General features: G+C 38.2%; 1 protein-coding gene across 1 annotated transcript; it reads right to left on the bottom strand.

The window, feature by feature from the left end:
• Positions 1-10,529: 10,529 nt before the first annotated feature.
• On the bottom strand, positions 10,530-23,428 carry LOC121395515 (B-cell receptor CD22-like). Its single transcript, XM_041569094.1, has 6 exons — positions 23,377-23,428; positions 18,775-19,134; positions 15,408-15,707; positions 13,904-14,176; positions 12,275-12,550; positions 10,530-10,751 (listed from the first exon to the last, which is right to left on the bottom strand). The coding sequence occupies exons 1-6, from the start codon at positions 23,426-23,428 to the stop codon at positions 10,618-10,620; spliced, it is 1,395 nt and encodes a 464-aa protein (XP_041425028.1). The 3' UTR covers positions 10,530-10,617.
• Between the last annotated feature and the right edge of the window lie 292 nt (positions 23,429-23,720).

Raw genomic sequence — 23,720 nt, 5'->3', positions numbered from 1 at the left:
TGCAAGGAGAAGACAAGATGGATACACCCTCATCATAAATTGGTCCCCCAAAGTGGCATTTGGAAATTTGGCATAAGGTCACTGGATACTTTGCCAATTCCCAAAAGATTGCAAGTGGAGTAGTCAACTTTAGCAGACACAGCGTGAACTTTTTGACTCCTGTAGGTAGATGGCCTGTTATATAATGCTCAGGGGCATAACTACAGGGGGAGCAGGGGGTGCAAATGGGCCAGGGCCCACACCCCCGCAGGGCCCCCCAGCAGATCACTCGCGATGCAGCCGGCTGGAGTCGGCTGCAGTGGCAGAGAAAAAGCGCGCACACGATGGTGGGGACGGGCCCGTCTGCACGGCCCGCACCAAGGCCCGTCCCCACCAAGTTACGTTACTGATAATGCTCATTAACATGATATTACATTTATTTCTCATAAGATTAACAAATGGTTCCATCAATGCTGTGTAACCTGTCCCTGCTCAGATATTTAAATCTGATAAACCAGTTAGGTAAGGGAGTCATTCTTGGACCACCTGCCACAGATACATCACCCCCCCCCCACAAATTTTGTCTCCTTTCAGCCATAACCAGAGCCAGGGAGGAGGTCAGGAGGCAGGCAGGTAGCATGTCTTTGCCGGAGGGACCCAATGGGTTTTTTCCAGATATTAAAGTATGTGACACTTTTGCATGTGGCTGGCTGGATGTAATCCATATATTTGCTATGTTCCCTTTACCAGCAACATTACTTATGGATACTTTGATCTGCTTTATATAGCCCTTGCAGGGCATTAAGGATCACATTAGGTCATAGACAGGGGATTATGGTTGAATGGGGCCCAGGGCCACCATTAGAAATCACGGGGCCCCATACAACAAAATTTTCAGGGTCACCTGGACCCCACCCACACTAGCACCCAAGCCCCACCCCAGATCCCTCCCACTCCACCCAAGCCCCACTCCATTCTGCCTAAATACCACACAGACATCAGCGCTAAAAAAGTAACCCCCACACACACAAAAAAAAATTGGGGCCCCCCTTACAAATTGAAAAAAATTGGGGCCACAAAATTAAAAGAAAAACATTGTTGCCGCGGCCCCCCGTACAAATAATTGGGGCCCCAAAAAAATTTTTTTAAAAAAACATTTGTGGCAGGGACCCCCTTACAAGTTAAAAAAAATTGGGGCCTATAGAATATTAAAATAATACATTGGTGGCCAGGGGATTAAAAAAACACCCACTTCGATGTTCAGTGGAATTGAACTCATGGCTTCAGCAACTTCGCCTCCTTTTCTGACTTTGGGTCTTTAGCTTTAGGACTTTAATTTCGGCTGTTTTCGTGACTTCGGGTCTTTTTCGCCACTTCAGGACTTCAATTTCTGCGGTTTTCCTGACTTCGGGTCTTTTCGCCGCTACGGGAGTTCGGCTGTTCTTGGCACTTCCGCATTTCGTCTGGCCGCACGCACGGCTTTCGGCGCTTGCAAGCAGGCTCGGCTCTTTTCAAAACTGCAGCAGTGCCGGGCCCCCCTTCATGTCCGGGCCACTTGTCCCCCCTGTCCCCCCCTGATGGCGGCCCTGATTGAGCCTAGTACATTTTAGGATAATGGAGGGCCCTGGCAGATATGCCAACAAATTACAAAGAAAAATGAGTATGCAAAACCTGGATAAACTGGACAGAATTTGGTCCACCTACCAAACCTGGTCAGTAATCCATAACCATGGGCAGTAACTCATAGCAAGCAGTGATTAGCTTTTTTTGGCCAACTGCAGGAAGAACAATGGGAAAAAAACGTTGTTGGTTTTCATGAATTACTGCCCAAGTGCAAATTTGCACTTTTTCTTTGAGTGTTGATAAATGAAGCACAAGGCCCTAGTTTGGCTTAGTAAGGGAAAACACCTGTGTATTAGAGTGAGGCAGGCTCAAGCCTCAAGTATTAGAGTGGTTTTGGATGAAAATATGTAGACTCTCCTACTCTGACAAAGGGGACTTGTTCATTATTTATCAACATTACATTGGTTGCATTGGTGGAAAACAACTTTCCAATTTGTGCCAATATTTGCTTCTTTGACTAAATAAGACTAAAGGTGGCCATAGACACACAGATAACATCTTAAAAAGATGTTTTGTACGATATTCGGTGTGTGTGACGGGAGATCTTGGATCGGCAGAAGGCCTGGATATCTTAGACTTTAGATAGTAGTTGTTACATCAATGGCCACTTTTAATGAGAAATGCATGAGTTTGATGAAGAATTATAGTGTCAGTTCCCCCTATGGCAGTGCTATTTGAACAGAATTAAAAACACTGGAACCATCTGAAACGTTTATCTTTGGTCTTGATGTGAGGAGAATTTTTCTCTGCGCTCCCAAATCAGCAGGTTACAAGGGAATATTCTGTCTCCTCTGTGCAGTTCCTGGTTTTAAGGGCTTCACTACTTGGAACATGATCCACCAAAGTATATTCAACTTCGTCTGGCTCCTTCATTGTGTTTATGGAAAAGGAAAGATATTAAATTGTAAAATTATTATTACAAATTAATTCTGTCCCAAAAGAACACGCTGGAGTTTCCCTTCTATTCTCTGTAGTTTACTAATCCAACAATCAGAGTACTTTCTCAAAAAAGCAACAAAAATAAGCAGGAATAGAATAAATATAATCTGCATTATCTTGGAAGCTGATCAGTAGTAAAATATTTGTGTTGGTCATGGGGGCAGGGGAACATCTCTGTTTGGGAGGCTACTAATAGAAAAGTTCAAGTGAAGAAATGAAATTATATATGAACACAATAAAACAGTTGGTGTCTATTTGCAGAATCTAAGCCTCTACAAATCTTCCTTATTCTCCATTTATGTTACCAACGCACAATACGTTTTGCAGGGTTCAAATGGTGTCTGTGAATCGCTTCTCTGAGACTTGCTCTACTGCCATTACTACAGGTCATTGCTGTTTCATGAAACTTTATGTATTCAATCCATAATAATTACCTTTGGCATGGTGTAAAGATCTTCTAACTCCATCTCACTCAACTGGGTTCCTGCTGCTCTATTCCTGTGACAGACAGAATGTAAGACTGCTAGAGTTTATTGTGGCTAGACAGGCAGATAGCAGATTCCAAATCAGATTATCAATCAGATCTGCTACTTCATATCTGATCTGTGTTCTGCTTCTATATAGAATACTGTTCTGGAGGACTGTTCTATGTAGAAATGGTTAAGCTGATTTAATATCTCTCGGTGGAGGGAAATATGTCTGGTAAAGTTCTGGAAACTTAAAATGGCCTATAAGTTCACAGTGCTACGCAATATGTTGGCGCTATATAAATACATGTTAATAATAATAATATAAGTTGCTGATAACTGATATACTAAAGGTGATATTGCATTAAGTATGGATGGGACCACAACAGTGCCTCACCAAACCAGTGTCTGAGGGGCATTATATCGGAGTAAGCTATCAATCAGAAAGACTTAAAAATACCTTTGGATAAAGACCACATCTCAATATCTGATAATGTATATGATATGATAATTTTGGCTAGTGCTATAGAAAGGTGAATTGCCCCTTTAATCATGTCCAGCTGTTTGTGTCCTGTATTAAAATAAGGCACATTTAAAGGATGCTAGGTAATGTGTGGAGGGTGAAAGATATTTTGATGCTTTGTGTTATGGAATTTGCAAGGCTTCAAAGCTATGTACATTTCTGCTGGAATAATTTTGACTAATTTGGTTAAAATCACAGCTAAATTTAGCTATAAAATAACAACTGTTTGAAGTTACTTTTCTACTGCAATAAAGTAATATCTACCAAGTGTAATTTATAACCAGTCTTATAGACAGAGTGATCCTTTAAAAGCCAATTGCGACTTTTTGATTCTTCAATTTCGTTTAATTACCTTGAGGAACTGTTAATCGCTGAGATGTTGCAGTAATAGTTCTCTGGTCCATCGTTAGGTACATGTCCCTGTTTGTTTGTTGGATACAAATCATCAAGGGAAAATTGTTTGAATTGGAAGTGGAAAATTCATTGTTTAGAAAGTCTTGGTCTCATCTAAATATAATAATTTAGTGTAACCCTATATGAAACAGCTCTGCTACAGAATCTTTACATCTATATCCATCATTTTAGGCCTTAAAACAGTCACAAAAATGATCTGCAAGCAAGTGATTTTACTACAAGGCAGAAACTACAAGTTATTATTATTAACTAGTGATGAGCAAATTTATTCGCCAGCCATGGATTTGCGACAAAATTATGAATTTTGCCATGTGCAAATTTTTTTATGAAACTGCTGAGAAATTTGCCATGGAAAAAATCGCCAAGAAAAAACGGCCATTGAAAAAGTTGCCATAAGAAAAAAACGCCCATTGACTTAAATGCATTTGGACAAAAAGTCTCCATAAGAAAAAACGCACAATAAACTGCAGCTCATCCCTTTTTATTGGGTGCACGTGGGTGAGGCTTGATAAACAAATTACACAAAGTTTGACCCCAGCACTCCAATATAGAACCCCAAGAGAAACCTATTTTTGCACAGCTGAACTGTAACTAGTAAAAAAGACACTTTTAGTTACAAAGTTTGTACAAAATATGCATAAGCTGACGCGCCCCGTCAAGGCAGTGTCCATGCGTCAGTCCTACCTAAGTGAAAAAAGTGTTATTTTTGGGGGGAGAAAGACCATACCTGCTTTTCTCTTTATTTAGCATGATCTCTTACAAAAACACCATTGAATGGGGGTTGGGAGAGCAAGCATTAAGGAGAGAGCCACCTCCCCATACTATAAAATAAAACACAATAAACTGCAGCTCATCCCTTTTTATTTATTATATAAGAAAAAACGCAGGACAGATTCGCTCATCACTATTATTAACAAGTATTTATGAAGTGCAAAAATTCTGCAGCTCTGTAAAATACATTTGTGGTAGATTCCTTATAAGAACATCAATTGTCCATATCTAACTTTAGACTTGAACTAGAAACTGTATTGTATCCCAGACTCTGGCCAGTGATCCTAATACCTTGTCTGATACTGTATCTGAATCAGTCAACTCTCTAACACCAACATATTCCACAGTGCTTTATAGTGATTTTATATCATTCACATCACTCCCCTCTATGGTTCCTACCACAAAACACATTAGTCAATTTTATCAGGAGCCAATGAAACTGCCTGTATGTTTTTGGAATATGACAAAAATCTAGAGTACTAGGTAACCGTTGCAAATATGGGAAAAACATACAATCTTTATGCGGATAATGTCTTGGCTGGAATCGAACACAGGACCCCAGCACTGTATGTGCCAATGTGTTTGTTTTTTTAACTCTGTGTTTAAGGGGAACTAAAGTCTAAAATAGAATAAGGCTAGAAATGCTGTATTTTGTATACTAAACATAAACATGAACTTGCTGCACCACAAGTCTAATCAAACAAATGATTTATGCTTTCAAAGTTGGTTACAGGGGGTCACCATCTTGTAACTTTGTTAAACCAAGACTGTGCACATGCTCAGTGTGATCTGGGCTGCTTAGATATCATCATAAATTATCAAACCAGCACAAGTCAAATAATATCTGCCAGAAGCCGATACAGCAAGACTGATTAATAATCAGAATATACAGACTGCACTGGGTCCTGTGTTGTCATTTAATCTAATGTGGATTTTATAGTTTTTGTATTGTTTAATACAAACTTTCTCCAACTCTGCAGCAAAATAATCCTCCAAATAAAATCATAGTTTATCGGTTTAAATCTGGCTCCATGATCTTTGTCCCTGGAGCTAAAGTTGGAAACAGTAAAGGGGATGTAAAGACAAAAATAAAATCCAATACAAATCTCTACACAGTCGCTGACTGCTCTACAGGGAAACAAACAAAGCTGCATTAGTTCTGCATGGCTGGGAAGTAAGGCGGGGGCTCCCCCTGCTGTTCATAAGTATGATTGTTTCCGTGCAGAGCAGTTAGGGACCGTCTGACAATTCCTATCCACAGCAGTAAATGAAGGGAGAATTTCACTGCATAAAGTCAGGTTTCTTATAAAAACGGTACACATTTTTTAATTAAAGTATATCGGAGATAGGTTTTTTTTACATTGAAGAAAGTAAAAATGCAATTTTATTATTTTGCCTTCACATGCCCTTTAAGACGAGTGTGATGTCCACATTCGTGGAAAGGCCACGGTTTAACAGTTTTATTATGCTTTGGCTTTTAAATCTGTTATTACTTGAAGCTAAATCAGTAGTGTTTTATATTTGTATATGTATTTTATTTAAATGAGATGCAGGCTAGTAGGGAATAAGTCAACAGACTGGAGCCATGGTACAAAACAGATTGTCCCAGGGCATCATAGATGGTAAATCCAGATCTTTGTCTCAGGGTCAGAATCAACTGAGATATAATTCAGTTTCAGTTCTTGAGTCTGAAGATACTGACTAGATGTCACAATCTGTACACTTTATACCAGACTCTTCCAGGACAATAAGGCTGCAAGTAAAAGGTGCCTGATCCTTATCATAGTGTTATTGGGGAGGTTATAGGCACATCTAACTGTTATGGCCTCACCTGATGGTTTGCACTCTCCTGTCTCCTGAAGCTTCTAGTTTCTGTGACTTTCTGGATGTGTTTGGGGGGAGAAATGTTTCAGTTTAATGTTAAGACAATTAACACCATAGACATAATGTGAATAATTCGAATGAAAAAATATTTGAATTTCGAAGTAATTTTTTGGGTACTTCGACCATCGAATTGGTCAAATTCGATCAAATTCAATTGAATCTAATGATTCGAACGTTTCGAAGTAAAAATCGTTCGACCATCCGGCCATTTGATAATCGAAGTACTGTCGCTTTAAAAAAAACTTTGACTTCATACTTCGCCACTTTAAACCTACCGAAGTCCAATGTTAGCCTATGGGGACCTTCCCCCAGCACTTTTCTAAGTTTTTTTTGGTCGAATAAAAATCCTTCGACCGAACGATTTTTATTCGATCGCTTGATCAAAGCTTTTGTGCTTAAATCCTTCGAATTTGATATTTGAATTCGAAGGATTTTACTTCAATGGTTGAATTCGAGGGTTTTTTAACCCTCGAAATTCGACCCTTGATAAATCTGCCCCTTAAAGTATAAATAATCCATAATTCATTTTAGTAAATATTACAGTATAATAAAGAAATCAATAAAAACTAGAAAAAGCTAATATAGGTTTGGGACCTGTTATCCAGAATGCTCAAGACCTGGGCTTTTCTGGATAATGGATCTGTTATTTGGATCTTCATACCTTAAATCTACAAGATAATCATGTAAACATAAGATAATAAACTTAATAGGTTGGTTTTGCTTCCAATAAGGATTAATTATATCTTAGTTGGGATCAAGTACAAGCTACTGTTTTATTATTACAGAGAAAAAGGAAATCCATGGGAGATGGAATTTACGTAATTAAATGTAACTTTCTGTGTAATGCGAATTTCACTTATCTTCATTATGTGAATTCCTTTTCTTCTAGTCCCGACATGTCAGTACAAACAGGCAGCATTGCCCTTCCCGTAAACTTGACCTACAAGACCACATGACCTCCTCCTCGCCACTGTTATACATTTGCCATTGCGGTACAGTAACCAATATTAATAACTTGGGATGGAAAACTCTGAACTGACATGTCAGGACAAGAAGAAAAGGAATATACGACATGAAGGTAAGGGGCCGATTCATCAAGAGTCGAATATCGAGGGTTAATTAACCCTCGATATTCGACTAGGAACTAAAATCCTTCGACTTCGAATATCGAAGTCGAAGGATTTAGCGCAAATGCTGCGATCGTACGATCGAAGGATTATTCCTTCGATCGAACGATTAAATCCTTCGAATCGAACGATTCGAAGGAGTTAAATCCAACGATCGAAGGAATATCCTTCGATCAAAAAAACGTAGGCAAGCCTATGGGGACCTTCCCCATAGGCTAACATTGACTTCGGTAGCTTTTATCTGCCGAAGTAGGGGGTCGAAGTTTTTTTTAAAGAGACAGTACTTCGACTATCGAATGGTCGAATAGTCAAACGATTTTTAGTTCGAATCCTTCGATTCGTAGTCGTAGTTGTAGCGCAAATAGTCGAAGTAGCCCAAAAAATGCTTCGAAATTCGAAGTTTTTTTACTTCGAATCCTTCACTCGAAGTTAATGAATCGGCCCCTAAGTGAAATTATAATCTTCTTCTGCAACCCTCCTTTTTTAGTACAAACAGGATATACCAAGCCATGCCCCAAAAACAAACAAGGTGTGGAAATAACCAACATAAAAAAAAAATCATGCTAAAGAAGGGCACATATAGGGGCACATTTACTAAGCTCGAGTGAAGGATTTGAATGAAAAAAACTTCGAACTTCGAAGTTTTTTTAGGGTACTTCGACCATCGAATAGGCTACTTCGACCTTCGACTACGACTTCAAATCGAATGATTCAAACTAAAAATCGTTCGACTATTCGACCATTCGATAGTCTAAGTACTGTCTCTTTAAAAAAAACTTTGACTACCTACTTCGCCACTTTATACCTACCGAGCATCAATGTTAGCCAGGGGGACCTTCCCCATAAGGTTTCTAAATCCTTCGATCGATAGATTAAAATCCTTCGAATTGTTCGATTCGAAGCATTTAATCGTTCGATCAAACAATTTTTCCTTCGATCGTTCCATCAAAGTATTTGCGGTAAATCCTTCGACTTGGATATTCAAAGTCGAAGGATTTTACTTTGAGGGTCGAATATCAAGGGTTAATTAACCCTCGATATTTGACCCTTAGTAAATGTGCCCCATAGTGTGTGGTAGCTCCTTCTTCTTTGTATATATTTGAGAGATGGATTGCGACATAAATAATGAATTACATAATTAACTATTTATATTGTCACTTTTATGGATCACACAATATGATTAACTAATTGTTTCACTGACATCGTATCAATGTTTTTAATGATAATCTTTTTAATGGACACTTTACCTTTAAACAATAAGGGGCCGATTCACAAAGGGTCGAATATCGAGGGTTAATTATCCCTCGATATTCGACTGGGAATTAAAATCCTTCGACTTCGAATATCGAAGTCGAAGGATTTTAGCGCAAATAGTGCGATTGAACGATCAAAGGATTATTCCTTCGATCGAACGATAAAATCCTTAGAATCTAACGATTCGAAGGATTGTAATCCAACGATCGAAGAAATATCCTTCGATCAAAAAAAGTTAGCCAAGCCTATGGGGACCTTCCCCATAGGCTAACATTAGATGGCGAACTAGGGGGTCGAAGTTTTTTCTTAAAGAGACAGTACTTAGACTATCGAATGGTCGAATGGTCAAATGATTTTTAGTTCGAATAGTTCGATTCAAAGTCGTAGTCGAAGGTCGTAGTAGTACATTCGATGGTCGAAGTAGCCCAAAAAACACTTCGAAATTCGAAGTTTTTTTACTTCGAATCCTTCACTCGAATTTAGTGAATCGGCCCCTAAGTGATATGCAACAGTAACACTATTTAAAAACTGTGACACGTGATGTTTGATTGACTGGACGTGCCTTGGGAGCACTGTCTCCTGACCTTTTCTTTGGTTTTAAGCCCCGGTTAGGGACCACCGTATGGGGTTTACCTTGACGTGGTATGGTGGCTTACCAATTTTATGATCATAACTTTGTAACCCTTGTTTTTATTCACACATGCACTTGCATTTATACTGAATTACTTGTGAGACAGGGGACCAGGGAATGTGCATTGATTAATAAGATGTCAGTTGCACTTCCATTGTATTTAAACATATTTTTTTAGCCTGGAGTCCTCCCGCTGCCCCCTTGTATTTCTGCAACAGAAAAAAAGCAATCGCAAAGAGGCCCAGAGGAACATCTGCACCTTACCAGATAGTAGTGACTAGTAAACAGGTTGGGAACTCCAGCCAGAGCCCAGATAGCTTTCAACTAAGGAACATAATTAGCTGATTAGCATGCAGCCGTCCCATTACACTGCTCATTTCAAACACACAATGGATACTGAGGAATCATACTCACCAGCTTCAGGCTTTGTTATATCCATACCCTCTGGACAAGTATATTCAACAATATCACAATCATTTAAGCAGAAGTTCCGTAAAATGTCACAAAACCCAAAAGAAAAGGGAGGCCAAAAAAGCTCACAGGTAATAATGTGGGAAGCCCAAACCTGTATCTTCTCCCAAAAAGTACCAGATTGACTCTTGTGCATCACTAGGCCTATAGCAGGGGGCTTGGGGAATCAGATAAATTCTTCTTCATTATCTGGGAATCCTCTCTCTGTATCCACTCAGAAGTAAAGAATACAAAAGTAAAAACAAAACTGTGTTTCACTTCTATCAAAATTCACCAAAAGAGTGAGGAGGGAGATCCTGCCTCCCTGTCCACTAGGACAAAAAATAACGTGGGTGAGGAGAAGTCAGGTGGTCTTATAGGACAAGTTTTAATTTGATTGGTTTTGTTATAGGTCCTACCTCCTAGTCTGGGAGGGGCAATATTTGAACTGACATGGAGGAACGCAGAAGAAAATGGGTTGTTGGTCAATGGATCCAATACCTGTATATATTTACTTCTGTTGGCTTGCCCCATCCATAAATATATATTTCTTTGTTATCTCTCATAAAAGAGTCTGATCACATACCTTAGAAATACATATAGACTCAGAACCAATAGCATAATCAATACCGCACCAGCTATACCTCCGAGTATAATTCCCATTGGCAGTTTCTCTTTTGTCTGTGCAGCTGCAATAAAAGAAAAGAGCAATTTATACAAGTGCCATACAAGTGTGTGTTCATTTTTGTTTTGCCCTTGGTAAGAAATCTACAAATGTACTAGTAAATAAAACAAAATGGAGGATAATCCATTTTTTTTTATTACATTTTTTTTAGAAAAGCTTTGGGGACAATTGGCCAGATTCAATTCAATGAGAAAAAGCTTTATGGGCAAGGTTCTATTTGAGATGCAATTCATTTCACTTGATTATCTCTTGATTTATCATGTGAAACCTCTATTGAAGTCTATGGGCCAAATTCAATTCAGTGAGAAAAGGGTTTATCACATGAAGGGGCCGATTCATCAAGGGTCGAATATCGAGGGTTAATTAACCCTCGATATTCGACTAGGAACTAAAATCCTTCGACTTCGAATATTGAAGTCTAAGGATTTAGCGCAAATTCTGCGATCGTACGATCGAAGGATTATTCCTTCGATCGAACGATTAAATCCTTCGATCGAACGATTCGAAGGATTTAAATCCAACGATCGAAGGAATATCCTTCGATCAAAAAAACTTAGGAAAGCCTATGGGGACCTTCCCCATAGGCTTAAGCTGGCCATAGACGCAAAGATCCGATTGTACGAATCAACGTACGATCGGACTTTCCCATCTCCCGACCCTCCACTAACCATTCAGATCAAAGTCTTTACCATTCCTATCAAATAAGAACAGATCACCCAATGTTCTTCCCCTGACAGCAATCGTATGATACTTATGTCTGACAACACTAGTGACAGTCTCCCACTGAAAATCGTACCATCGGCAATACACGCAGAGATATTATCGGCAGCCGACAGAAATTTTCTAACCTGTCCGATCGACCAAACGACCGATCTCCGACGGACGAAAAATGTCGGGACTCTCCACACATGGTCCGAAAATCGTACGAATCCACGATTCGTACGATCGGATCTTTGCGTCTATGGCCAGCTTAACATTGACTTCGGTAGCTTTTAGCTGCCGAACTAGGGGGTCGAATTTTTTTTTTAAAGAGACAGTACTTCGACTATCGAATGGTCGAACGATTTTTACTTCGAATCCTTCGATAGTCGTAGTCGAAGGTCGAAGTAGCCCATTCGATGGTCGAAGTAGCCCAAAAAAACTTCGAAATTCGAAGCTTTTTACCTTCGAATCCTTCACTCGAAGTTAATGAATCGGCCCCGAAATGTCATGGACAAGATTCAATTTGGGATACCATTCAATTCAGCAAAAATTATCTCACAGTTTATCACCTGAAAACTCCATTGAAGTCTATGGGAGAAAATTGGAACAGAATTAGGAGAAAAGTTTTTTGTCCTCCAATTGAATTCTGTTAATAAGTTTACATGTGATAACTTTTTCTTTTTGAATGGAATATTTCCCATTATATTTAATTCAAGGATTAATGCTACACACAGCCCTGATTTATCACTTTCATTTGCATTTAATTGATTTGTTTTCCTAATGGGGTCTTTATTAAACCCAGCTTTAATACTTTATAATACTTACATATTGTTGCCATCACTGTGACACAAAACGATGGGGAATATGAATCCCCTGCTCTGTTCTGCACATTACAGCTGTAGTTGCCAGAATGGGACTTTGTAATGTTATTTATCTGTAATATTCTGCCAGTCTCCCCATTCACGTGATTCCTATTCAGATACCAGCTGTAGTTGTACTTAGTTGTTGGTGGGTTATAGTCTGAGAAATGGCATACAAGTTCAAGAACGTCTCCTTCTTTAATTTCATCTTTTCCTTTAATTGTGATAATTTTGGCTTTATCTGAAAAAAAATTGATTAATGCAATTACATCAAAATTCTGTTTTTTTTTAAAGTGGAACTATTGCCAAAATTGAATATGAAACTTTCTAAATACAATCAATTAAATATTCTGCATCTTTTCTAAAATAATCAAGTTTATCTTCACTATTCCTCTCTCAGCATCTGTTTCTCTTCATTCTCTCTTCATGCAGCAGTTGGGTGTCAGATATTCATTGACAGTTAGATCCAATATAGGGGGGCACCTTTCCTAGCAGATGTATTACAGCTCACTCAAATAACTGATTCCAGTACAAACAAAATCTAACAAATAACTGCCTTTTGCACAAATCCTGCATGTAGAGAGACATGATGTCTGGTAATTTTAATAGAGTGAGCTCTAATACATCTTCTAGGCAAAAGGAGCCCTCCTATCAGATATATGACTGTCAATGACTATCTGGATGATCTCTCCAAGGGCGATGGATGTGTTAGGTGAAAACATCATATTTATAAATGCACTAAAGGTTTTTTTTTTAATGTACAATAGTGTACAAAGCTTTGAACTAAATCTTTGAATGAATCCATGGATGTTCTAGACAGATTAACTAGAAGTATATAGGTATCAGACTGAAGCAGAGTTCCAGATTGAAGTGAAAGTCAACAATTTTGGATTCACCAACACAGGGACCTCTTGGGGTGAGAAGAGGAGTATATGTGAGGAATAAGCAGGGGTGCCGAAAACTTAGTCGAGATGGCTGTTATCAAAGTCGAGGTCAGGCACAGATCAAGAACTGGCAGCTGGTAGCAGTGTCCAAAAAACAGGCAGAGGTTTAGGGCTGGCTGCAAATTAACAAAGTCAGGGGTCCACCAGGCTTCCGTATCAAGGGCCCCATACTCCACCTTTCTGCTCTCCCTTAATGATATCTTTCAGGTGTTTCTTTCAAACCACAGTTTGTCTTAACAATTGTCTATTCCCATTATTGCCCAGTGCTGCCCTTGGCCACAGTTTTTTTAGAACCCAATGAAGTAGCAATTCACACCACAATATGATAAAATCAGACATAAAAGGATTTCATTGTTGCAATCGGACATAAAAAGTGCTGTGCAAGTAATTCCCAAATTTCAGTCACCTCTTGCATCTCAATAATACCAAGTAGCATTATGTTGTCCGGAATATGTTGTATAATACAGTATATGTTATCTGTACATAATTATATCTAGCATATTTGTGTTATGAAAATGTTATGAAAATGGTTTATAAGGAAGGCAGAAAAAAATGGATGGATACTAAGCAAGTGATCTGATGACCCAAAACCTGGTAAATAGGTTAATATTTTTAATGAATTAAATAGCAAAACTATAGTTAATACTTACACAAAACATGTAGCTCCAAAACCTTGGAATTTCCAGTTCCCAGTGGGTTCCTTGCAGTACAAGAGAATTTCTCTCTGTCCCACCCCACAGTCACAGTAATGTTCTGCCCATGTCCCTCTCTCTGCTCTACATTTCCATCTCTCTTATTGTTGTACCAGATAAAGTCATTGGCAGCAGGGTTGGCATAACTGGTACACATTAATGTCACATTGTCGCCTTCTTTCATTTCCTTCTTCCCATCAAATATGACAACCGTTACATTTTTTGGAGAATCTGGTAAAAGAGAAATTATATGTATCAGCAGGGCAGCCATAGGGGTTAGAGGTGGTGGTGCATTGCAATTTGAATTGTGCCTCTTTGAATTAGTATTACAAGACAATTAACATTATTATATCAATGACGTAATTTCCCTGCAACAGGCTACCCAGCAAAAAAAATCTTAGGAGGGACCTGACACACAGTGATGTCTACCCAGAACTAGCTGACCCCCCACCATCCTTTGCTAATGTCCCCTGGCCATTTGCTTCCCCTGCTCCCCAGGTACAGGTAGGAGAGTGGCTGGGGAGAATTATTTGACCTTAAGCAGCTATAAAGAAAGCAGATTGTTTGGTTGCCCCCCCCATGACCCACACCAAAGAATTAAATTATTAACCAGTTGACCCCATCTTTTTCAGGTCCATGCAGTCAAAAGTATAAGATATAAAGGAAGATGTCTGGGAATGTGCTCCCCCATGTGTCTCCTGATGCTCCCTAGCATATGTATCTGAATGGTGTGCAAGTTAGGGAGTGGGTGGGGTGGCTACCTGCCTTTCCCTCTTGAATCATGGGTTGCCTAATGTAAGAAGCAGTGGCATAACTCTAGAGGAAGCAGATCCCGTGGTCACTGGGGGTCCAGGAAACGGGGGCCCTGGACCGTTGGGTCTGCTATCACTAAAGCCACTCTCAATTGGCCATTGCAAACTTTTCGTAGTGGACATGCACACATGCGTGTCACCAAGACGGGAAGGGATTCTTAACTGTGCATGCCGGCGCTACTATGCGTGCTGCATGCTGGCCCCTCTGAAGGGCTTGGCGCCATCTTATTAAGCAGCTACTAGGAAGTACTCAACTTGAGAGATGTGCTGCAGGCCTTTGTGCTCCAAAAAGGAGTGAAGAGGTCTGTTGCTAATTACACAATGCAGAAAGTAGTGTGCAAAGTGGGAAACAAATGTCAGGGTTTTGTGCACACTTGGTCTATTGCATTGTAAATTACCCCTAACATACCCCTAACATAGGATAGTGTAATTTCTGAGAAATTAATTTGCCGTCCAAGCATTCAGTCAGGCACCCTTTTAAGACAAATTTTGACAGTTCCAAAACCAAACTTAATTTCTTATTAAAGAAACGTATATACATTTCAGTCTTCAACGGGCACCCTTAATTCTAGACACAACATAACATCTAGTGAAGCTTTAATTAAATATGATATAATGGATGTGAATTTCTTCTGAAGGTCAGTACTTACATGGTATGTTTAAATTTAAAGTGGCCACGCCTTGGGATTTGAGCCCATTATGATAAGTAGCGTCACATATAAGATCAGTTCCATTATCCCAGTAGGAGGGGAAATATTCCATAACAGTTGTAGTTTTCCATACTCCATCCTTAAGGCTCTTCTGCATTTCAGTGAGTTTATATCCATCTCTGTTCCACTGTAGAGTAGGGGGACTGGAGGGGCAGGTGTGTTCTACAGAGCAGGAGATGGAGACGTTTTTTCCTTCAGTCAGAATTGAAGGTATCTGTATTGTTGGCTTATTGGGAACATCTAAAGGAAATCATCCAATCAGTTATTACGTAGTTAATATGAGCTATTGTGACGGACTTCCCTCGTATTTTCCACTGAATCCTTTTACCCTTTATCCCTCTAACATCACTTGTAGCTCTTTATAAAACAAACTTCAGATGTGTTCAACTTGAGCTCAGTTGAATGTTTCTTCTGCATATTATTCCAATTGAATATTTAATAAACAATGCACAAAAGTGTTTAATTTGCATTGAACCCCCCACCTCTTGGGAGTGGGATTCTACAACCAGTTAAAACCTTCCTGTTATGGATTGTCCCTTTCCTGTTGTGCTTGAGATAAGCTTTAGGTATTCGATATGACTATGAAGATTTTGCAGGTCATGGTATATCTAATATGAGTAATTTTTAAAAAAAAGTATTCTTTAGGTATTAGCTATTTCTCTTTTTATCTCAAAACAAACAAAAAGGGAATTGTTCATGTTTAGACAAATTATAATAAAACCGATTTTTCAATAAAAACCCTAATTATTTGGCTCCATGTGATAAAGATTTTTATTGCTTCTTAAATTTCTCCTTGAGGGGAAAGACACAAGATGAGATTCGAGGAGTTGCCCGGCGATAAAACGCCTCTTCTTCGGGGCAACTAATCTCCTGGAACTGCCTCACACCGGCTAGAATCTAAATTGCCGGCGGGATTGCACTCGGAGCACTTCGTTTTCCCAAGTCGCCTGAAGTTTCCTCCTGCGGAACTTTGGAAATCAAAGCACACCGTGTGCCATCCCGTTGTATATTTACATTCTCACCAGCGGGAGGCATTTCGGAGTGATTAGTTACCCCGAAGAAGAGGAGATTTGTCGCTGGGTGACTAAGCTAATATTAAGTAAGCTTTATCAGAAAGGTTTATTTAAATACACCAGTAAAGCCTCAAAGTAATGCTGGTAAGAGTTATCTGTCAAAAGAAACACCACATTTCTTTCCTTCTATTGTGTACTCATGGGCTTCTGTATCAGACTTCCTGTTTTCAGCTTAAACCTCCAGGGCTAGGGCTTGAGCATGCTCAGTTTGCTCCTCTCCACCTCTCTCCCATCGAGCTATTTTTTGTGTACTTCGACTAGGGAATAGTCCAAATTCAATTAGAATTTGAAAAAAACTTCGAAAATTAGAATATCAAAATTTATCATGTACTGTCTCTTTAAAAATTAAACCATTCGCCATCTAAAACCTGCCGAATTGCTGTTTTAGCCTATGGGGGACCTCCTAGAACCTATTTGGAGTCAATTGATGGACTTTGACAAATCAAAGGTTTTTTTTGGGAAAAACTTTGAATTGAATTCGATCAAATGCGCTATTCCTTCGATTCATACGATTCAAATATGGACCTATTCAATCTAAAACTGGCCTAATAAATCAAAAAAAACTTCAAACTTAATTTCGGTTGGTCTTTTTGAAATTTGACCCTTTATAAATATGCTTCTAAAACTCTGGATAATATGTAATGGATGCATATTAAGAAATTGATTATATTTTCTTTCATTTTCTTTTCAAGATACATTGAGAGGGGTGTTTTTGGCATTTCCAGACTATCAATGATTTGCAAATATAGAATATTCAGGTAGAATGTCTTCTATCTTCCATTATATGTTCACTGCACCCTTTTCCCCCATATCAATTTTCTTAACAATCTGCACCCACAATCAGCTGCTTCTCTACTCTGTTATCTGTAAACCCCTTACGTATATCTCACCTGGAAAAAAAAAGTAGAGATTACATTTACACCATCCCATTTCTAAGTTTCACCATGGAAAATATAGTTCCATCTAAAATACAACTTGTATTGTACACATTAAATGAAAACGAATTTCTGTATGTCCCTATTGTTAAAACCATCACTTATGGGATTGCTTTCTTTGCTATTTAAGAGAAAATTGATTATTGTTGAAGTATGGAGAGAAGGCAATGGTCAGTAATACTGAGGCTGTTTAACATTTAGCAGTTTCATTATTACAGAGGAAAAACATTGTTACACTCACTTCCCCAGCAATTCAAGACCAAGGTGGCCACAAATACTCAGAAATATCTGTATTGCAAGCTGTATTGTCTAATCTAACCTAGGTCTTAGATAGCCACTGCCATTGCTCCCCAATAAATCGATCCCCTCACAAACAGACCACCTAGGCATTAAGGTCATACAAGTTCGGTCTCCTGCCTAATGAATTACTAAAATTATTTATTGCATTACATGTTGCATTTCTAATTATCCTTTTTCTTGCTGCAAAAAGTAAATGTTTATAGTGCAAATAAACAGTTGAAGACAAGTCTTGCTGAAGGGTTCATGTGTCCTCGCTTTAGCTGCTTGTGCTATTACTTGTGTCATATATTGTAATTATGGAGAGACACTGTATTAATGATTCCTTTACATGAAATATTGAAATGTGTATGCTGAGTATTTTTGGGGCTCAGACCTCACATGAAAAAAAAAAAACTTGTCACAAAATTAAGAGGAGACCTCTCACCCTAAGGGGGACATTTACTAAGCTCGAGTGAAGGATTAGAATAAAAAATACTTTGAATTTCAAAGTATTTTTTTGGCTACTTCGACCATTGAATTGGCTACTTCGGCCTTCGACTACGACTTTGACTTCGAATCGAACGATTCGAACTAAAAATCATTCAACTATTCGACCATTTGATAGTCGAAGTACTGTCTCTTTAAAAAAAACTTCGACCCCCTACTTTGCCACCTAAAACCTACCGAGCACCAATGTTAGCCTATGGGGAAGGTCCCCATAGGCTTTCTAGGCAATTTGGGATCGAAGGAAAATCGTTCGATCAAGGGATTAAAATCCTTCGAATTGTTCGATTCGAAGGGTTTAATCGCTCAATCGAACGATTTTTCCTACGATCGAACGAATTGCGATAAATCGTTCAACTTCAATATTCGAAGTCGAAGGATTTTACTTCGACGGTCGAATATCGAGGGTTAATTAACCCTCGACATTCAACTAATAATAAATGTGATAGTAGATTTTCTATTGAGCTAGCATTGGCTGTCATTAAAGATGCCTTATATTTCCCATGGAGACATTACCTGAGACTTGAACCTTTACTGTCTGACAGCCACTGAAGGAAGAGACATCACAGTTTCCATGTATATAGGGATAATAAGTGCCACTTTCTTGCACATCATTAATCCTCAGGGAGCAGCTGTTTGGTCCATTTCCGACCAGGGAAGTGCGACCTCTGTAAGGTTTATTCACATCAGAAGGATTCCGTTTGTATATTATATTGTCAAAAAAAGTGACATCCTTGTACCAAACCAGATTGATGTTTACATAGCTTCTGGGTCGGGTGAATGTGCAGGGAATCTCCACACAGGATCCTCTCAATGCTCTGATGGATTCAGGGAGGGTAATTGCCCAATTCTGACTGTAGGAACAGGGGAACCAACCTGACAAACAGATACATTAGTGTAAGACACACACGACATAAAGAGACTGCAGCACAGACCTGTCACCATTCGGAGTTATACAGTACATAACAACATTATTTAGTGAAAATCTATTCAATATCTAAAAAGTAAAAACAATGTTGAGTCATTGAGAACAAGGACATATATCAAGAGATATTATAAAACTTAGAATTGACACAGTGCTGGGGATGTAACCCCTAAACTATGGACTGTAGGACTCGCTCAACCTTATTCAACAACATTTAAAACAGAACGGATTAAACAGACACAATCATAATGTTTGACTTTAAATGATACAGATGCACCGCAAATGGCCTATTTCAGATTCAGAAATTTCTTCAAAACCGATTACCCTGGAGTTATGGGGGAAAAAAACACTATATTTTGGGCTCAAAATATAATAGTTTGCATCCAAAAATCACACACTGCTCTTGTGTCTGTAAATGACCATTAAGCTGCCCCCCATTTAAATATCAAGCATGTTTATAACTGTTGTAATGCTTGATTTACTAGCATATAAAAATTAGAAAGTAGCAGAGGTTGTAAAAAACCACACGTCTTCCATTTTGTCTAAATGAAACCTTCTTACCTGATTAATTAGCAACAAATTTTGTTTAAAGGACAAGGAAAGGCTAATTTATTATGTTTTCCCTTGGTTGGTGCTCCTTTTTTTTTAAAAAAACTGTATTTTTATTTTCCTAAAAAACAGCACCAACCTGAGCAAAAAACTTTAGCAATTGGATTCAAGGGGGTACAAAACATTTTGAACCCACCCCCAGTGAATCCACCGTGTTCTATATATGATCAACAAATGGGAGATTTAACAATTCTCCCAAATACAAAGCCTTTGTACTTTATACTGTAGCACTGAAAGTAGACTTGGTACATGAAGTTTTAAGAACAGAATGTGTGTGCCTGGGAATTAGAGGAGGAAAAGTAAATACTTTTGTATTACAATAAGAAGGATGGTGGGTGTATATACAGGTATAGGATCCCTTATCCGGAAACCCGATATCCAGAAAGTTCCGAATTACGGAATGGCTGTCTCCCATTTTATCCAAATAATCCAAATTTTTAAAATGATTTCCTTTTTCTCTGTAATAATAAAACAGTAGCTTGTACTTGATCCCAACTAAGATATAATTAATCCTTATTGGAAGCAAAACCAGCCTATTGGGTTTATTTAATGTTTACATGAATTTCTAGTAGATTTAAGGCATGAAGACCCAAATTACGGAAAGATCCGTTATCCGAAAAACCCCAGGTCCCGAGCATTCTGGATAACAGGTCCCATACCTGAACTGAAAACTATACAAAAAGTAGAGAGTGATATTCTAAGACAAATTGCAATTTGGTTTTAATTTTTTTATTATTTTTGTTTTTTTCTGAAATCTGGTTGCTAGGGTCCCTAGCAACCATGCATTGGTTTGAATAAGCGACTGGAATATGAATAGGAGAGGCCTGAATAGAAAGATGAGAAATAAAAAGTCGCAATAACAATAAATGTGTAGCCTTACAGAACATTTTAGGTGGGGTCAGTGACCCCATTTGAAAGCTGAAAAGAGTCAAAAGAAGAAGGCTAAAAATTCAAAAACTAGAAAAAAAAGAAAAACTGAAAAGTTGCTTAGAATTATCCATTCCATAACATACTAAAAGTTAAATTAAACAAGGACAACTAAGGTTGTCTGTGGGAATGTTAAAATATTATGAGTAGCAACAATGGGAAGATCAAAATGACAAAATGTGATTTAAGCTTCTGTTAATAGTAGAAAACAATGTTAGATTGTTGCTCATCTAGAATTGGTTGATATTTATTGCCTTTCTGAAGATTTTTTTAACTACTGGCCGCAATGTTGGGCTAATGAATTTCTTTGAATTTGGTTTTAACATATGCCATGAATTGCTAAAAGGTGATTTTTAAATTTGAGGGGGTCATTTATCAAAGGCCGAATGGTTTCTAATTTAAGAAAAAACTTGAATGAAAAATCAGTGAATTTACCTGACAACTTGAATGAAACAAGTTTTCAATGGGAAAAAACGTGAATCTCTCAAGTTATTGAGCAAAACCCACAAACAAAACTGAAAAACAAAATTTTCAAATGGTTCAAGGGACCCCTGCCATTTACTTCTACGTGACCTTGACACGTTTAGATGGTGGATTTTCAGATTCAAGGTATTTCCAGCTTTGGGGTATATGTTTTTAAAAAAAAAACACAATTTCTTTATTTTTTTAACCCGAAAATTCAAGTTTTGACTGAAAAATACCCTCAAAAACTTGAAAGTCTTGAGGAAAATACACTCGATCTTTGATAAATAACCCCCTAAATGTTTATTGAATTAGTGAATATGCAGTTGCTTATGGAGTTTGCCAGTACTTGTGGCTTAAAGGACAAGGAAAAGTAAAGGAACGTATTGGGCCAGATTCAGTGAGAAAAGGTTATCTCACGGTTTATCATGTGAAAAGTCATGGACGAAATTCAATTTGAGGAGAAAAAACTTTTCTCCAAATTCAGCTCCAGTTTTTTTCCCATAGATTTCAATAGAATTGAATCTTGTCCATGACTTTTCACATGATAAATATTTTTCTCACTGGATTGAATCTGGCCCATAATGTCCTAATAAAGGTGTCCCCAACCTGTGTATATTGTAAACAAACAGCAGCCTTTGTGAATGGTTGCTGTAGCAACGCACCACTATTTTTTGCTGCTACAATAGACTCTACACCAGTGATCCCCAACCAGTAGCTCGTGAGCAACATGTTGCTCTCCAACCCCTTGGATGTTGCTCTCAGTGGCCTCAAAGCAGCTGCTTATTTTTGAATTCCAGGCTTGGAGGCAAGTTTTGGTTGCATAAAAACCAGATGTACAGCCAAACAGAGTCTCCTGTAGTCTGCCAGTCCATAGAGGGACTACCAAACATCCAATAACAGCCGTATTTGACATCCCCATGGACTCTTTAGTACTCCCCAACTCTTTTTTTACATTTAAATGTGGCTCACGAGTAAAAAAGGTTGGGGACCCCTGCTCTAGACTCTAGGCAAATTTATTGAATGTCCTATTTTTGCCTGTTTAAATTTAATATTCAGACTATAGTGCAGATAATAATTATTGTCAGAAGAAAAAACATTTTTAGGGCCTGTTATCTAGAATGCCCGGGACCTGGGGTTTTCCAGATAAGGGATCTTTCTGTAATTTGGATCCCCATACTTTTGGTCTACAAAGGATTAATTTAAATATTAATTAATCCCAATAGGATTGTTCTTTATTCAATAAGGATTAATTATACCTTAGTTTGGATCAAGTACAAGGTACTTTTTTTATTATTACAGGGAAAAAGGAAATGTTTAAAAAAAATATAGTCTAGGGAAGACAGCCTTCCCGTAATTCCGAGCTTTCTGGATAATGGGTTTCTAGATAATGGATCCCATACCTGTATACTTTTAAAGAAAGTTGGTGTGGGCCAGATCTACGTGGTAATAAAAATCTTACAATTCTGCTGCCGTCAATGACAGTGAAAAAAGTATGCCCTTAAATCCCTTCATTAAGGAAATCTGCTAGCTATATGTTATCAGGAGTATCATCATTGCTGGTTAATTATGCCTTCAAGTTACTTTATGGGGCAGATTTATCAAGGGTCAAATAGTAAATTCGAATTCAAATTTGAATTTACAAGTGTCAAAATTCACACATTCTGATTTTGATCCCCTTATTCTAATGCAAATTTAAATGGGAGATTTATCACACTTAGATAATAATTCGAATATTCGCCACCTAAAACCTGCCGAGTTCATGTACAAGTCAATGGCAGAGGTCTGTTGAGCCATTTGGAGATGTTAATTGCCTTCCTGACATTCAAGTGTTTTTCTGAGAAAAACTCAATTCATATGAATCGAAAACGTCGGAACCATTCGATTGAATATTAGACATTTAATTTTTTTCTTAAATAACCTCCCAGTCGAATTGTGAGTATATTTGAATTTTAAAAAACTCACGTGAATTCGAGATTCGACCTTTGAAAATGGACTTCTATATGTCTGGAACTGCCAATGTCATTATGATTATGTGTTCTTGTTTTAACATAAAGTTTACTAATTATTCTCTGTGGGAAATGTTTATTTTCAAGCTATTCAGCTAGTATATCTGTGAAGGTGTGCAGTTCAAATCATATAATATTTTCTAACACTGGATTGTCTGTACATTAATGGGGCAGTGTTGGTTTTACCTTGAAGAACAACCATGAGAATGATCCTATGAAAGTGCATGGAGCTCTCCATCATGTAATGTCTCACTCAGTACTGGCCTTATTCCTACATTAGAAAACAAACAACAAGATCATATATTTACAGTATACATAAAACCAAATACAGAATTGTGCATGAAAGTATATAATCTCCATGTATTTGATAGTGTCACCCCCATTCAATCACTCCCCAGACCTGTTTCCCACTTCCTCTAGTTGGCAGGGTGCAGAAGTTTTAAAAGTATTTTACTGGGTCCCTTTTTGCACATGAAGTAATGCTATACTGGGTATAAATAATGACTCACGTCCATCCCAGCCCCAACTGA

The sequence above is a fragment of the Xenopus laevis genome, chromosome 7L (genome assembly GCF_017654675.1).
Source record: "Xenopus laevis strain J_2021 chromosome 7L, Xenopus_laevis_v10.1, whole genome shotgun sequence".
Taxonomy (NCBI): domain Eukaryota; kingdom Metazoa; phylum Chordata; class Amphibia; order Anura; family Pipidae; genus Xenopus; species Xenopus laevis.
The sequence above is the reverse complement of the archived record's forward strand: the minus strand, read 5'-3'. Positions and strand labels throughout refer to the sequence as shown.

Excerpts from the sequence above, each read along its gene's own strand:
- LOC121395515 (XM_041569094.1), bottom strand. The coding sequence starts at position 23,428 with ATGGAGAGCTCCATGCACTTTCATAGGATCATTCTCATGGTTGTTCTT. Across the intron at positions 12,551-13,903 it reads TTTGGAGCTACATGTTTTGT|ATAAAGCCAAAATTATCACA; the intron begins GTAAGTATTAAC and ends ATTTTTTTTCAG. Across the intron at positions 10,752-12,274 it reads CACAGTGATGGCAACAATAT|CTGCACAGACAAAAGAGAAA; the intron begins GTAAGTATTATA and ends CTTTTATTGCAG.